At 50.1% G+C, this 17,744-nt stretch overlaps 1 protein-coding gene across 1 annotated transcript in view; it reads right to left on the bottom strand.

Moving 5' to 3' along the window:
- Positions 1–17,744, bottom strand: part of COL9A2 (collagen type IX alpha 2 chain) — a 168,628-nt gene that overhangs the window by 20,889 nt on the left and 129,995 nt on the right. Inside the window, exons 24-28 of the mRNA XM_069622556.1 lie at positions 16,427–16,498; positions 14,142–14,177; positions 9,749–9,793; positions 3,895–3,927; positions 2,108–2,254 (exon numbers count right to left, since the gene is read on the bottom strand). Of these exons, the coding sequence (XP_069478657.1) occupies positions 2,108–2,254; positions 3,895–3,927; positions 9,749–9,793; positions 14,142–14,177; positions 16,427–16,498 (333 nt within the window). The remainder of the gene's footprint in view (positions 1–2,107; positions 2,255–3,894; positions 3,928–9,748; positions 9,794–14,141; positions 14,178–16,426; positions 16,499–17,744) is intronic.

Raw genomic sequence — 17,744 nt, 5'->3', positions numbered from 1 at the left:
TCGGATCTCCCCAGATGGAGAAGGTTCCCAAACACCTCATGGCGTATGCAGGCACGTGCGGGTGAGTGTACAACCATTCCCCCAAGCTTCCAGGGTCCAGTGTGTCCACATCGTAGGACTCTGGGTCCTGGTCCCATCAGCAGTGTCTACAATGGACCAGAGCCCTCAGTGCAGGGATGTTGTTGGGTTTCCTCTAGAAATGCAAGGAACTTACACTAACAAGGTTTCGACTATGGAAAGGTCTTCAAAGAACGATACTGGGTAAACCAGTGGCACAACAGTCGTTGGCCACATTGGAATTTAGCCCTCCACCCCAAAATGTTGGGTTATATTGCCTTGACCTGGATGACATACTCAGCTGTAGCAGAACAGATCAGGACAAGACACATACAATAAACGCTGTCTGTGGCTACACAGTTAACAAGGGCACAGCAATTACTAATGTAAAGCATTTCATTGTTAGCACCTGCATTCGTATGCAAACATTTTTGGGCAATTGAAATCGTGATGGGGCGTTAGTACTTGCATGTCAGGGGAGTGATTGGAAGGGTAGGGGGAAAGGAGACTGTTCCTTTCAAGGCAGTTCTTAAGTGAGTGGTTTTAAACGTGAAGGAGAGAGTTAACTGCTTGTAACATTGAATCTGCACCTGAATAGGCCCATTAGAATGTGTAAAGAAGTTAGATATGCCCACGCAATTGTCTGCCCTCCCCCACAGTCTCTGACATTATCCCCCTCCCAACAATTGAATAGTAACCTCCCTCCATCCAGCCCCCTGAAATTTTTGCCTAGTGGCACTCCTGGTGGCTTCAACATAGCCTTTCCTGGTACTCGCCCAGGCTCTTTCTGCCCCCTTAGGAACAGACCCAGGAAAGTGAGTACACTCCAGGCACCGATGGTTGTCTGATGCACCCTTTTGCACCTGTGCCGTTCCTCTTTGTGCCCAGAAGCGATACCAGGGGCCAGTTTATAGAAACTTTGCACCGGTGCAAGCGCAGAGTTGCACGGTATTAGCACTAGGGCAAAGTTTGCCCTATTTTTTAAAGCACTAGGACAAATTAGAAAACTATTACACCATGACATGCAGTTTGGCATGGGATAAGCCGTAGGGAAAAAATTGCCCTAGTGCAAAAAAGATACAAGTTTGATGCGTTTTTTCACCAGGGCAAATTGCCCCAGTGCTAATATCATTCCGTATTAGCATTAAGGCAAACTTTGCCCTGGTGCAATAATGCAGGGCAATTTTTTCCCTAGTGCTTATACCATGCCAAACTGCCATCGTTTTCTAATATGTTCCAGTGTTTTTAAAAAAAAAAATAGGGCAAACTTTGCCCTAGTGCTAATACCGTGCCACTTTACACTTCCACTGGTGCAAAGTGTCTGTAATCTGACCCCAGGTAGCCGGAGTAAAGTAAACCAAAATGTAGTAAATAAATACATCGCACTGTAATTTGTGTTAATGCCGTATTCATAAATGGCCAGCAGAGGGAGCAGCTGCCTTGTTTTCTATAATTTGTGGAAGAGTTTCAAGGAGTTTCAAGGGGCTGTTGGAAAAGATACTTAGAGACCATTGGTCTCCAAACCTTGTTTTAGGTTGAACACCCTTTAAGAAAACGTATTGTTGCCAGGACTCCCACAAATGGCCTTAATGGCTTATGTTTCCTATTAAAAGCAGTCACTGTACTCCTTTTTTGTATTTTCTTGCGCCACCCAGGACATCCTTTGCCACCCCCTCCAGTTGCACCCCCTGCCCCCGTACAGGACCCCGACCCACAATTTGAAAACCACGCTACTATAGACCCCATTGAGTACCTTCACAAAACCTATTGAGATGGTATATGCCATTTTTTATTTATTTATTTATTTATTTATTTATAGTAGCTACATCAGGGGCAATCTGTGTAACTTTAAGAGCTTTTCTGTCCACACAGGGCTCTTCCTCAGACATAACTAATCTTGAATTTGAAGAAATTATCCTTTGAGACCCCTAAAGAATCGAATTGGTGTGCATGTGAGCACACAACCATATTAGATTATTGTGGTATGAGAGCACGTGCTACCTCGACGAGTTGACTAAAGTGTAACTGCAACTCCCTGCAAGCGACTTACCGGATTTCCATGCCGGCCGGGCATTCCCGGGACACCCCTCTCTCCGTGCATCCCTCGAGGGCCTGGGGGTCCAGCGAGCCCCTGGATTCCTGGCATCCCTGCGTCCCCAGTCACGCCAGTGTAACCAGTGCAGCCTCGGACGCCTTGCTGGAAAGGAAACCGGAAGCAGAGATTATGCCAGAGCAGGTGGACAAGGAGGGCCTGTGATGAGTGAAGGTTTGGACTGTGGCTGCCCAGCAAACAGCAGGGGGGACAGACTAGACGCCCTGCAGGAGACTGCAGTGCTATTGCAAATTCACATTGTTGCTTTTCAATGAATTCAACATGCTGAGCACTAGAAATGACACACCTCTGCGAATTCCCCAGACATCAAAATATATCTGGAAATAGCAGACGGTCAACCTTCTCAAACAGCGCGTGGACATAGAGTGCAGTCATGTTCCCTTCCAGTGCCCCGCCTGTAAAACGGACAGGCAGGCTGCCAGCACAGGCAGGCACTCCACAGAGGCGCAACCCGTAGAGTCGTGCCCATGCACCGAGTCTGGCAACCTCATGCCCTGGTCTCCAGCCGGCTTGCCACCCTTGCCATTGTGTCAACAGACCGTCTCATGTGTAACTGCTTTCCATTAAATCCCCCTCTATCCTACGACCTTCCCCTAGAATCACCGTGTATGTCGTGGGGTCACCACTCTGCCCCCCAGGTCACAGATCATCCCTCCCATCAGGCGGCCATATCTCCACTGCGTCTCCACAGATCCTGTGAGTTCACATTTCACACTGTCTCGCCATGCATCCAGTGGGGCGACAATATTCCCCTTTGGTCACCACTCTTCCAAAGAAGCACCAAGTATCCTGTCCAGTAAACATATTCCCACTGGTTCATCAGAAAACCCATCACTGTGATGTGCACCCTGCGGCATCCCCAGACAGCCCATCAGTGTGCCCCATCAGTGTGCTGTGCATCCTGTGGCATCACCAGAAACCCCTCAGTGTGCTGTGCATCCTGTGGTATCCCCAGACACCCCCTCAGTGTGCTGTGCATCCTGTGGTATCCCCAGACACCCCCTCAGTGTGCTGTGCATCCTGTGGTATCCCCAGACACCCCGTCAGTGTGCTGTGCATCCTGTGGTATCCCCAGACACCCCCTCAGTGTGCCTCATCAGTGTGCTGTGCATCCTGTGGTATCCCCAGACACCCCCTCGGTGTGCTGTGCATCCTGTGGTATCCCCAGACACCCCTCAGTGTGCTGTGCATCCTGTGGTATCCCCAGACACCCCCTCGGTGTGCTGTGCATCCTGTGGCATCCCCAGACACCCCCTCAGTGTGCCTCATCAGTGTGCTGTGCATCCTGTGGTATCCCCAGACACCCCCTCGGTGTGCTGTGCATCCTGTGGTATCCCCAGACACCCCCTCGGTGTGCTGTGCATCCTGTGGTATCCCCAGACACCCCTCAGTGTGCTGTGCATCCTGTGGTATCCCCAGACACCCCCTCGGTGTGCTGTGCATCCTGTGGTATCCCCAGACACCCCCTCAGTGTGCTGTGCATCCTGTGGTATCCCCAGACACCCCGTCAGTGTGCTGTGCATCCTGTGGTATCCCCAGACACCCCCTCAGTGTGCTGCGCATCCTGTGCTATCCCCAGACACCCCCTCAGTCTGCTGCGCATCCTGTGGCATCCCCAGACACCCCCTCAGTGGGCATCCCCAAGCGTCATGCTGGGCCGCTGCCCTTCCCATCTCTCCCACACGCAGAGCATGTGTACAGTCGTGCCGCGAATCACTACTTACCTGCCCTTTGGGTCCGGGCTCCCCAGATTCACCCTAGGAAAGAGAAAAAACATGGTGATTAATACGAGACATTTCTTAATTATACCAATGTCCGCGCTTACAAGGGAACATCGAGCACGACCTTTGACCCAGCCTCCATTCTTTTGGAGCTCAGTCGTATTTCTGTGGCCAATCCCCATGAAAGGAATAAGCCCGCCCATATCATAATAAGCCAATCAGTGTGATTTTAATGGTTCATTCACGCATGCGGCCGCTTCCCTCCCATTGGTCAGTGGAGAGGAGCCGGTGAGAGGTTGGATGGGTCATGTGTGATGATGGTGTTCTGGGAAGTGCTTCGCAGCACTCATGCCATGTGCCATGTTACTGGACTCGTGCGTGCACTGTCCAATCATCAATCTCGCTGATAGGGTAGATGATACCATTGAGATTTGGTTTTGTTTATAAAGCGCACAATGAAGGTTTCTTGGCGCTAAACTAATACACCAGAGTGAAAGCTTTGGCTCCCGCTTAAAGAGAGAATGACGTTGATGTGACGTGTGTCGTGTCTACATATATACAACCGGGCTGGAAATGGGTTCTAGAAAACACAAAATCATAGCACATATAGTGAGAGCACATAGAAGCAGCAGCGATCAGGTGTGAAGCACTACGTAAAGAGGGATATTATTAACATTACCGTTAGTATTATCGGTGCTGCGACAATGCAGATTTTGAAAGTGAAAGGAAATATTATTTTTAAAAGATGTTAGGATCCGTGCAGGTGACCGTGTGTCCACGACTTGTCTTTCTCATCTTGTGCTGGGAGTCTGGGCTCCCGCTCCCAACATTTAACAGGACTCCACTCCCGTGCTGGGAGTCTGGGCTCCCGCTCCCAACATTTAACAGGACTCCACTCCCGGTCTTTCTCAGTGTGTGCTGGGAGTCTGGGCTCCCGCTCCCAACATTCCACAAGACTCCAGTCCCGGTCTTTCTCAGTGTGTGCTGGAAGTCTGGGCTCCCGCTCCCAACATTCAACAGGACTCCAGTCCCGGTCTTTCTCAGTGTGTGCTGGGAGTCTGGGCTCCCGCTCCCAACATTCAACAGGACTCCAGTCCCGGTCTTTCTCAGTGTGTGCCGGGAGTCTGGGCTCCCGCTCCCAACATTTAACCGGACTCCAGTCCCGGTCTTTCTCAGTGTGTGCTGGGAGTCTGGGCTCCCTCTCACAACATTTAACCGGACTCCAGTCCCGGTCTTTCTCAGTGTGTGCTGGGAGTCTGGGCTCCCGCTACCAACATTCAACAGCACTCCAGTCCCGGTCGTTCTCAGTGTGTGCTGGGAGTCTGGGCTCCCGCTCCCAACATTCCACAGGACTCCAGTCCCAGTCTTTCTCAGTTTATGCTGGGAGTCAGGAATCCCGCTCCCAACATTCAACAGGACTCCAGTCCCGGTCTTTCTAAATTTGTCCTGGGAGTCAGGGCTCCTGCTCCCAACATTCCACAGTACTCCAGTACCGGTCTTTCTCAGTTTGTGCTGGGAGTCTGGGCTCCCACTCCCAACATTCAACAGGACTCCAGTCCCGGTCTTTCTCAGTGTGTGCTGGCAGTCAGGGCCCCCACTCCCAACATTCAATAGGACTCCAGTCCCGGTCTTTCTCAGTTTGGGCTGGGAGTCTGGGCTCCCGCTCCCAACATTCAACAGGACTCCAGTCCCGGTCTTTCTCAGTGTATGCTGGCAGTCAGGGCACCCGCTTCCAACATTCAAGAGGACTCCAGTCCCGGCCTTTCTAGGTTTGTGCTGGGAGTCTGGGCTCCCGCTCCCAACATTCCACAGGACTCCATTCCCGGTCTTTCTCAGTGTGTGCTGGGAGTCTGGGCTCCCGCTCCCAACATTCAACAGGACTCCAGTCCCGGTCTTTCTCAGTGTGTGCTGGCAGTCAGGGCTTCCAGTCCCAATTTTCAAGAGGACTCCAGTCCTGGTCTTTCCCAGTTTGAGCTGGGAGTCTGGGCACCCACTCCCAACATTCAACAGGACTCCCGTCCCAGTCTTTCTCAGTTTGGGCTTGGAGTCTTGGCTCCCACTCCCAACATTCAACAGGACTCCAGTCCCGATCTTTCTCAGCTTGTGCTGGGAGTCTGGGCTCCCACTCCCAACATTCAACAGGACTCCAGTCCCGGTCTTTCTCAGTGTGTGCTGGCAGTTAGGGCTTCCGGTCCCAACATTCAATAGGACTCCAGTCCAGGCCTTTCTCAGCAGGGGTGTTGCTAGGTCTGGAAAAGACCCGGGCTAAGCTGATATCTGAACTGTTGGGACTGGGGGCTAGCTAGTCTTTTGGCTGTAGCTCCTGAGATTCTATCCGGGGCTATGACCAAAAGATCAGGGGCTATAGCCCCCTTAGCCCCCCCCCTAGCAACGCCCCTGTTTCTCAGTATGGGCTGGGAGTCTGGGCTCCCGTTCCCAACATTCAACAGGACTCCAGTCCCGGTCTTTCGCAGTCTGGGCTGCAACCTGGGCTCCCGCTCCCACTATTCAACAGGACTCCAGTCCAGGTCTTTCTCATTGCGTGCTGGGAGTCTGGGCTCCCACTCCCAAAATTCAACAGGACTCCAGTCCCGGTCTTTCTCAGTTTGTGCTGGGAGTCTGGGCTCCCACTCCCAACAGGACTCCAGTCCCGGTCTTTCTCAGTATGGCCTGGAGGTCTGGGCTCCCACTCCCAACATTCAACAGGACTCCAGTCCCGGTCTTTCTCAGTGAGTCTGGGCTCCCGCTCCCACTATTCAATAGGACTCCAGTCCCAGTCTTTCTCTGTGCGTGCTGGGAGTCTGGGCTCCTGCTCCCAAAATTCAAAAGGACTCTAGTCCCGGTCTTTCTAGGTTTGTGCTGGGAGTCAGGGCTCCCGCACCCAACATTCAACACGACTCCAGTCCCGGTTTTTCTAGGTTTGTGCTGGGAGTCAGGGCTCCCGCTCTCAACATTCCACAGGACTCCGGTCCCGGTCTTTCTCATTTTGTGCTGGGAGTCTGGGCTTCCGCTCCCAACATTCCACAGGACTCCAGTCCCGCTCTTTCTCAGTGTGTGCTGGCAGTTAGGGCTCCTGCTCCCAACATTCAAGAGGACTCCAGACTCGGTCTTTCTCAGTTTGGGCTGCGAGTCTGGGCTCCCACTCCCAACATTCCACAGGACTCCAGTCCCGGTCTTTCTCAGTGTGTGCTGGCAGTCAGGGCTCCCGCTCCCAACATTCAAGAGGACTCCAGTCCCGGTCTTTCTCAGCTTGTGCTGGGAGTCTCGGCTCCCCGCTCCCAACATTCCACAGGACTCCCGCCCGGTCTTTCTCAGTGTGTGCTGGCAGTCAGGGCTCCCGCTCCCAACATTCAACAGAGGTCCAGCCCTGTTTTTTCTCAGTTTAGGCTGGGAACCTGGATTCGCTGTTCTAATCAGCAACAGATATTCAAACCCAGCATTTACCAGTTCATAGTGGACACTTGGACTGAATACTTCGGGGGATCACACCTTCTCCGCCAGTGCTTCTCTCAAACCATTGTGGATGCTGACCTTTGCTACTCTCTCAGCAGCCATGTCTCCATATGTCATTCTTGAAGTTGTCCTGGGAGGTTAGACTCAAACTCCCTGTAGAGGGCGCTGTGTGACTGTGTAGTGCTTTTAGTTTGTTCTTGTGGTTTTGACTAACTCTCCCAGAAAGCAATGTTTTCTCCACAAGCACTTCTTTTAATCCATTCTTGGATTTTAGCTCAGAGTCTCGGTCTGTAGAGGTTTCTTAAGAGTCCTTCCTTTAATTTACGCTGGAACACGTGTACCCCGCAGCCTGGTGTGCACCAGCATCGCTAGGGAGGCTGCTTTCAGTTTATTTTGGGAACTTACACTCAGGGTTCCAACATGGAGCGGTTTCTCAGCATGTGCCTTCCCTGTTCACTGAAGACACGAACACTCGCAATCCCAGCATGCAATGTTTTCTGTTCATGCGCTTCATTAAGTTCCTCCAGCGAACTGGGACTCAGTGTCCCAGAATGCAACGCGTTCTTATCATAAGCTTCATTGAGTTCCCACTGGGATTTCAACCCAATGTCCCAGAATGCAATGCGTTATTATCAAACGTTCCAGTGAGTTCCCTCTGTGAACTTCGACTTAGAGTCCCAGCAGGCCGCAGGAGTGTGTTTTTCCTTCAGCTTGTTTGGGGAACATAGAGCCAATTACCCAGCATGCAGCTCCTCCACATCATCTGCTTCTGTCACAAAATGTTTCTTTTCGGATCAGCTCCTCCTCAAGGTTCTTCAACTGTTCCAGTCGTCAGCTTTATTTTTTATAAGCCTTTTTTAAATTTTATTTTATTGTTTAAATTGTGATCCTAGCTCGAGAGCAGCGGAGCACTGCACAAGTAAACCTCGTCCTAGGTTCTGAGGGAAGGGTGGTTTCTGTCCCAGTTTTTGCAGGGAACCGATAAATCCAGAAATCAGGCCTAGTGCCGCTCTCTTCCTCGCTTTTACGCCCCCATTTTCTCCCTTGCCTCTCTCCACCAATGAGAGTGCTGTGCCTGCAACACACCCCTATACTTTGCGTCAGAGCAGCCCACCAATATAGAAGTAGGACTACCGTTTTATCAGAGTCCTATTTAGCTGTGTTCGTTCTCAGAGAGGGGCACCTATGGACTATTTTATGACTATACGTACTTTAGTCCATCTTTTGTGTTTTTGTCCATGAAAACGGTAGTCCTACTTCTATGTCTATCGCCCGTTACCCTAGCTCAGGTCAAACTTGTCACTTGCAAACCATGGTTCTGGCAGTAGCAGTTCTCGTTCCTGACTGGCCAGTAGACTACTACTACCAGTAGTAACTCTTTCTCTTCGGCAAGTAGCGCGACTTCCCCATCGTCTTCAGACCCTGCCAGATAAGTATCACACATTTGCTGCCGCTGGAGCTCCCAGCTTCGCCCCTATGACTGCTCCTCCAGCTCTGAAGGAATGAGGACAGAGTGCTTTGGGTCCCCACTCTTCGCACCAGCAATTCTTGTATTCGATCTTCAGCGCCGCACAGAAATCATTGGGCACGTGTAGTCTTGCCCAATGGGAACCCACTATTGTAGATGGGAGTGCAATCCAAGGCTTTTTGTGCTGCACCTGAGATACATGTCTAAATTGTCATGTCCAAAAAAGAAACACTCATGCAAAGCATTGGCATTTCTATTTTTTTTTTCATTTTCACCCCTGAAAATGTACAAACTGCACTGTCAGTAATGGGCCTCTTGAGGCCCACCATGTTCAATATACACCAAGCCCCTTTGTGACTCAAGGGGTGTCCCAGCACTCACCCAAAAGTGCCAACTAAGTTCTGCCAATGCACCCAGCTCTTACTTATGGATGGACTATTTGGATGCTATTTACTTGTAGTCACACACCTCCCTCGTCCTGCGGGGAAGCCCTCTTGATAAATCAGGGGTGTTGTGTTCCAAAGATGTAGGAGGAGGACACAAGACCATTCCCCTGCTCGTTTTCTGTACGCCAACCTTGTTTATCCTCCCTGCTTCCCCGTGCCAGGGCTCCATGGAGCACGCTTGCATTTTCTGTACAATGTCTGTGCTCTTACTCCAGAGAACATGCATGTTATGCGCATAATCTTTTCTACTGGACCAAACCATAGCGGTTTCCAAGCACCCCGGCTACCCTGGAAGTGGGCGTATTGTGCCCCCTGCCAGAGTAGTCAGTGGAGGACAGGAAAAGGGAAGGGGTGAAGTGGTGGGGGAAACAGGGTACAGATAAAGCAACCAGAGGGGGGCAAAAGTAGGTGCATACATAGAAAAGGGGGTACAAGCAAGTCTAAAATATAACACAACTCAACTTCCGGGTGTTGCCAAGGGTTGTCTCACCTGCTCGCCTTTCTCGCCACCAAGTCCTTCCACGCCAGGGTCTCCCTGCGGAAGAGAGAAGAAAGGATCAGTGGTTTATGCCAGCTCCTGGGTGGCACATGGGCTTCCTGGCATTATGTGCCCTGATAGGAATTGTAATTCAACACACAAACACTGCACAGGTACATTATCAGACCGTATAAACAAATCTCTCTCTCTTTGTCTCTGTCTCTCCCTTTGTGTCTTTCTCTGTCTCTGTCTCTCTCTGTCTCTCTGTCTCTCTCTCTCTCCCTCTCTCACACAAACACACACACACTCAAGCACAATCACACCAAGCCCACCACTTGCAACTCTTCATTCACGCAGTAAGAACTCCAGATCTCTCAAGTGGAAGATCACTCTCTCAGAGTCCCAAATGGGAGAAAACACCAGATGTGCAGGGCAGATGCAGAGTCAGAACACAGAGAGGAAAGGACCCTCTCCGCCCTCAACTCCGAGCTTTGCTCCATCATGAGGCGAGGCCCGTCGATCAGAGACAATGGTACATACACAAGTCTATCGCAAAGTTTCAGCCATCACCATCTCTGACCCTTCGGTCAGAAGGAGGTGGGTACACAAGAGCCAAGAAACCCCCATAATATTGATATATTGATAATTCATTTGTATAGCGCCTATACACACATGTGTTTCAAAGCACTTCAAGGCAAGGGAGGGAGCAAGGGAAATACAATGACATTCTTACAAGGCCTTGAGACATTAAGAATGTGAAATTAACTATCATACTACGCCTGACGACATTTCAGACAGTGCAAGAGCTTTGACAATGATAAGGTGGGAGGTAAGGAGATGAAACAGACAACAACTATCATACTAGGCCTGACGACATTTCTGGTAGTGCAGGGGAATGACAAAAGGTGAGGGAAGTGCATCCTCTTCAGCTGGCTATTATCTGATTTCACAGCAGAAGAGGAGACTTGAGCATTTATATTTAAAAGTAACTGCATAACACATCCAGTCAAAAGCTCCCTCCTCCGTGTACCTGGGGTCACGGGCAGCCACTTCCCTGCCTAATGTGAAGGCTTCCCCTGCTGGATAAGACACTCTGGGACTCATTACAAATCGCCCGGTATGGAAACAACGGTGGCGGTAAACCCGCCGCCACCGTTGTTTCCATGCCGGGCGATCACAACTCCTGCAGGCGGGAGATGATGTTCCCGCCAGGTCTGACCTGGCGGGATTAACACCGCCCGCCTGCAGGCGGACGAGGAAACACCGGCAGCATTACGAGATGCTGCCGGTGTTTCCTTGATCCCCATTCCCATTGAGTCCCATAGGACTCAATGGGAATGGGGATTAACACCATTCCGCCTCCGTGATTCCCGGAAAACCGGGGTTGTAATGCCCAGGTAATTCCGGGAATCACGGAGGCGGAATGGTAATACGAGTCCGGCGGTAACCAGGCGGTTTTACTGCCTCGGTTACCGCCGGACTCGTAATGAGGCCCTCTGTCTGCTTTGAGCACTTTTCACCATGTCCCATGGTTCGAAAATCTAAAATGCTTTCTGTTGTCCTTGGCTTCAGGAGTGGCTTCTGTTTGTGTTGTTGTAGAGTAGATTACTAAACTCATAGCATTGTTTTATCACCTTGGTTTCTTGTTAGCCAGCGAAACAGAAGATGTGTTTAACAGTTGTAACACTTCTTAAGCTCTTGTGCACCTCAGCTACTTGCAGGAAGGCTGTCCTCTCGCGCTCCTTTCTAGACCCAGCTCTCTCCATTATCACCATATGTTAGAGGCAGTCTTTCTTCACTGGCACTGCCCACTCTCGAGCTTTTAGGGTTTCTAAAAAAAAGAGCCAAACCTTCAAAATGTTGGCTGTCACAGCTGTGGTGGCAGTGCAGGGTAAACCCAGTCAGGACCGGCCCTAGGATCTGCGGGGCCATGGGTGGCATAAGATGGGCGGGGGCCCCCTTATTTGCATAAATGGTGACCCATGATATTACAGAAAATTATTTCACAGAAAGAATCTTTAATATGAAACATATTATGGGCAGTTACATGAAAAACACGTTGCTATGAGTAAGGCAGGGCACAAATACAATGTCACGTCCAGTATATGATTTGTCACTGTTAACGTTTACCCATGTGGCAATAGCAGGAGTGCGGCTTTATTTTGTAGTAGTAGACAAAATGTGAAGGGAGACTCATCAATGTACCCCCGAGCCTTCATTGGAAGGGGCGAGCAGGCCACAACTGTTTGGAGGGGTGCAGGAATTGAAAGGGGAAGCAGGGATTCCCAAAACAGAATGTTGCACTGGATCCTGGGTTCAGGTGGGGCGGTAAATCCCCATTCCCCATTGGGGTTGGGCTGGTACTATTAGCACCGTCGCAAATAGCGCTGTGCTAATTACACCCAAAACGGTTACTTTCTTGAGTTTCAATGTTTGACAATTACAGGCTTTATGTATGATGTGATGAAAATATAACATGCTAGCAAAAAAAACTATGGTGTGTTAAATATAAATATCTGAAAATAATGTTGTTATTTCAAAACTGTTGTGTAAAAAATATTTTAAGTGGCCTGGAGGAGGGCTTGCATTTAGGCAGCTAACTGGTGCTTTGTGTGTGCTTTCAGAATAGAAATGACCCTTTTCATTTGTTAACACAGAAACACCTTGTCCAAAACAATGGTCTCTTAAATGAGCCATGACATGTAAATCGCTGTTGCTTTAGGATGGAGCAAAGAAAGTGATTAGCAGTAATTATGGGGCCGTCAGCGTTTGAAAGCCCGCTGGAAGGGGTTATTTGTCTTAAGGGCATCACAATAGTTTGGGAGGTGACACCGTGGCCTCGCTCGGAAAAAGCACGAATCGTCCAAGGAAGCAGCACAGCCCCTCTTTAAAAGAATGACCTGCTATAGTCGAGGCAGGCACTGGTGCCTGTGCCCCCCCCCCCCCGGGAGTGGGGCCCTGTACCACTGCACACACTGCACATGCTTTGGGCCAGCTCTGAAACCAGTTGGTGGGCCCACACGAGCGGCAAAAAAGAGACGTTGCAATGACAGCAGATGAGGAGCTGTAAACCTAGCACTGGGCACAGAAGTTCTGTGTAGACCAGAACGCAATCCTGGCCCGGTAAATCCCCCACCACTTGGGGTTTATTGCTTAAATATTGTTCCACTCTCTGGGGTCAATATAGCTACATTACAGTGACACAATTGTACACAAAAAACCTATGTACAGGAACAGTCCTGCCACATCTGAATAATCCAATGACCTCATTATCAACCTCCTCATTCTTGAATACTGCCTCATGAGTCTGAGGGATTCCAAGTCGCCTGACCACAGAAGAAGGCCCAGCCAGCAAATCACTTCTAGACGTGATCCTAAGCTGTCATTTGGAAAACTGACGCTAAACTTATTTTACCAGCACTTGCCCCTTCCCGACCACTTGCCCTGCTTCAGACCCTCTGCAGAGCACGAGACCCGTGAGGGGGAATATTGTAGAAGACGGAGGGGGACAGAACACGGGCAAGGGTTCTCCATGGTGCTGCTGCTGGACTTAGCCATACATTTCACCGAATCAATTTTCACCTAATGTGAAATCTTCGGAAAAATATTTCTTCAAATTTGGTTGGGTAAGTGGTTACATTTTAAAACATAGATGGGCATGGGGAATAGGATAAGGTATAGGGAAGTTGGGTGTGTGTGCGGGGGTCTCCACCCACATAATTAAAAAAAATAGAAGAAAAAGAAATTAGAAGTTTTCACCCATAGGTGAAGTAAATTCTGTGAAATCATGGACACCCACTGCTGGACATGTCAGCTGTCCTTGAAATCAACCATTCTCCTGGACCCGCCCGGAGACCCCTAGAGGACTGGACCACCTAAAGGCCAATAGGGGTGCCCAAACCTATTCTTGTGACGGTTTCTATCCCAACCCTCCCAGCTTCCAGAGGCACCAGCCGGTGGGGAATGCATCCAGTTGCCCGGTCCACTTTTGCAAGTCAATAGATTTCTATGCATCTGTAACAGAGGGTGTTTCCTTCTAAGGAGCTCCAGAGGTAGTGTAAGAGCTGGCCTTAAGGGGGGTGCTGTCATGATACCCAGTAGAGTGTGGACTGGCTTCTCTGATGGCATCGGACTGGCACAGGCATCGTGCACCCATGTGCCTAAACACATCAGCGAGCGGGTACAACCCAATCACCAGAGGAACGATTAGTACTGAGTGTGATGAAATACATCTTTGCAACCCAATATCCCCGCCCCCCTATTCATAGCAAGGACTCAAACTAACAGTGACAGAATGGCTTCACACATACACACACAGAGGCAGTCAGACAAGAAGCCGGATGCACAAGTTCTCACACCCTGACACCAGCAGACATTATTGTGGCAGAACGCGCGCAGTACTCACAATCCCTCCTTTTGGTCCAGCTTTACCAGGGAAGCCCTAGAGAACGAGAAAAAAAAGGTATTACAGTGAGAATTAAAGATCCCTTAATGCCCTGCTTAAGGGTTATATAAACTAAATAAGACCCATCAACACCTTGCTTGCGCATGTGCACTCGTTCAGATATTTCGAGGCTTTGCTATGAAACATAAAACGTGTGTGTTTCTATTTCCAGTACAAGCACGATAGAAATAGAAAAGGGTTTAACAGGCCCCAGCGCCAATCAGCACCCTGCCAGGTCCGAACGATAGAAATAGAAAAAGGGTTAACAGGCCCCAGTGCCATTCAGCGACCTGATCTCGTAACTTTCAGAAATTCTGCTGGATAGATTTAGCCCCAAACTAGCTCACCCAGAATGAACGATGTCTCAATACCAGCGCCTGCTGTACCTTTAATGTGTTTTCATCACGCCAACACTGGCAGTGCCATATGAGGCTACCATCACATGTACAATATTCAACCCAGGTGATATGCAGCCCTGAACAGCAGGTCCTACCCTGATGTCAAGCCCCGAACCCCGTTACCAAAACCCTATCCAGTTGGTAAACCCCTGACAGGATGCCAAGCCAGCACCCTCGTACCAAACAGTAGCCCTGATGCCAAGTTTCTATTATGATGTCTAAACTCAACCCCATTACCAGGCCCTACTCTGATGCCAAGCCTCTGACCCAATTATCAAGCCCTACCCTGATGGCAAACCCCTAACATGCCCTGCCAGCACCCTGATACCAAGCCCTAAATCTGACAACAAGGCCCTGCCATGAAGCCAAGAACCCACCCCATTACCACGCCTTTACTCTGACGCCAACCCCGACTCCATTACCTAACCCGGTTTATGGTCATTGCATTGAACAAGATGCATCGAAATGACAATGCATCGAAAATAAAAGCATCGAAATTCTATGTTTTACATTAAAAGTACATATCCATCGAAACTTTTCCTTCGAATGGATATGTACTTTCAAAGTAAAAGATAGCATTTCCATGCGTTTATTTTCTACATTAAAACGTTACATGGAGCTGTCCAGTGCTGAAATGTCGGCACTGGCCAGCTCCTTGTAACGTTTTAATGTTTTTTTTGTATATTGAAGGGGGGTTCCCTCCCAGCCCCCCCAAACCCTACGCCCTTAACCCTAACCCTAATCGAACCCTTGATCTAACCTTTAATCTAACCCTTAATTTAACCCTAGCCCCAACCTTAACCCTAAAACTAACCCTAATCGAACCCTAAATCTAACCCTAACCCTACCCCTTACACTAACCCTAACCCTAAATCAACCCCTTACCCATGCCCTAACCCTAATTTTAAAACAACAAAAAATTCATCGAATTTTAAAAGGCATTTTGATGGAAATGCTTTTCGTTGCTTATAATTCGATGGTAAAGCATTACATAGAATGGTTTTTGATGGATTGACAAGATACCCCAAGCCCTACCCGGATGGCAAACCCATGACATGATGCCAGCCAGAACCAGGATACCAACCCCTAACTCTGACGACAAGGCCCTTCCATGAAGCCAGGAACATACCCCATTACCACGCCTCTACTCTGACGCCAAGCCCCTACACCGCTACCAAACCCTACCCTATTAGTAAGCCCCTGGCATGATGCCAGACCAGCACCCTCGTAGCAAGCCCTAACCCTGGTGTCAAGTTTCTAGCATGATGCCTAGACTGTACCCCATTACCATGCGCTACCCTGATGCCAAGCCCCTGCCCCGATACACGCCCTACCCTGATGCCAAGCCCCTGCCCCGATACACGCCCTACCCTGATGCCAAACCCCTACCCCATTACCAAACCCCTACAGCCTTACCAAACCCCTACCGCCTTACCAGCCCCTACCCCATTACCAAGCCCCTGCCCCCTTACCAAACTCCTACCCCTTACCAAGCCCCTACCCCATTACCAAGCCCCTGCCCATTACCACGCCTCTTCTCTAACACTAAGCTCCTACCCTGTTACCAAGCCCCTACTCTGACACCAAGTCCCTACCCCGTTACCATGCCTCTACTCTAACACGGAGCTCTTACCCTGTTACCAAGCCCCTACTCTGACACTAAGTCCCTACTCCATTACCAAGCCTCTCCTCTGACGTCAAGCCTCTGCCCGTTACCAAACCACTTTTCTGACACCAAGTTCAGACCCTGTTAGCAAGCCCCTGCCACGTTACCAAACTTCTACTCTGATGCCAAGGCCCCACCGTTCCCAAGTCCTTACCCCATTCCCAAGCCCCTGCCCTGGTTACCTGTTCTCCTTTGATGCCTGGGATTCCTTGCGGTCCCGGGATCCCTGGTGGTCCTTGCTCACCCTTCGCACCCTGTAATGCAAGGCAAGAGAGCTGAGCACCCACAGCACTTGGACCACAGAACATTGTGCAGCTGTGTCAGTGGAAAGCATGTGCATATGTGTCAGTGGAAAGCATTGTCTGGACCACAGAGCATTGTGCAGGTGTGTCAGTAGAAGCATTGTCTGGGCCACAGAGCATTGTGCAGGTGTGTCAGTGAAAATCATTGTCTGGGCCACAGAGCATTGTGAGGTGTGTCAGCGGAATGCATTGTCTGGAGCACAGAGCATTGTGCAGGTGTGTCAGTGGAAAGCATTGCCTGGGCTACAGAGCATTGTGCAGGTGTGTCAGTGGAAAGCATTGTCTGGACAACAGAGCATTGTGCAGGTGTGTCAGTGGAAAGCATTGTCTGGGCCACAGAGCATTGTGCAGGTGTGTCAGTGGAAAGCATTGTCTGGGCCACAGAGCATTGTGCAGGTGTGTCAGTGGAAAGCATTGTCTGGGCCACAGAGCATTGTGCAGGTGTGTCAGTGGAAAGCATTGTCTGGACCTCAGAGCATTGTGTAGGTGTGTCATTGAAAATCATTGTCTGGGCCACAGAGCATTGTGAGGTGTGTCAGTGGAATGCATTGTCTAGACCACAGAGCAGTGTGCAGGTGTGTCAGTGGAAAGCATTGACTGGGCTACAGAACATTGTGCAGGCGTGTCAGTGGAAAGCATTGTCTGGGCCACAGACCATTGTGCAGGTGTGTCAGTGGAAAGCATTGTCTGGACCACAGCATTGTGCATGTGTGTCAGTGAAAAGCATTGTCTGGACCAGAGACCATTGTGCAGGTGTGTCAGTGGAAAGCATTGTCTGGACCACAGACCATGGTGCAGGTGTGTCAGTGGAAACATCGTCTGGAGTATAGAGCATTGTGCATTTGTTTCAGTGAAAAGCATTGCCTGGACCTTAGAGCATTGTGCAGGTGTGTCAGTGAAAAGCATTGTCTGGGCCACAGAGCATTGTGCAAGTGTGTCAGTGGAAAGCATTGTCTGGACCACAGAGCATCGTGCAGGTGTGTCAGTGGAAAGCATTGTCTGGGCCACAGAGCATTGTGCAGGTGTGTCAGTAAAGCATTGCCTGGAACACAGACCATTGTGCAGGTGTGTCAGTGGAAAGCATTGTCTGGGCCACAGAGCATTGTGCAGGTGTGTCAGTGGAAAGCATTGTCTGGTCCACAGAGCATAGTGCGGGTGTGTCAGTGGAAAGCATTGTTTGGACCACAGAGCATCGTGC

This window comes from Ambystoma mexicanum, chromosome 11 (genome assembly GCF_040938575.1).
Source record: "Ambystoma mexicanum isolate Mex_15411 chromosome 11, UKY_AmexF1_1, whole genome shotgun sequence".
NCBI lineage: Eukaryota > Metazoa > Chordata > Amphibia > Caudata > Ambystomatidae > Ambystoma > Ambystoma mexicanum.
The sequence above is the reverse complement of the archived record's forward strand: the minus strand, read 5'-3'. Positions and strand labels throughout refer to the sequence as shown.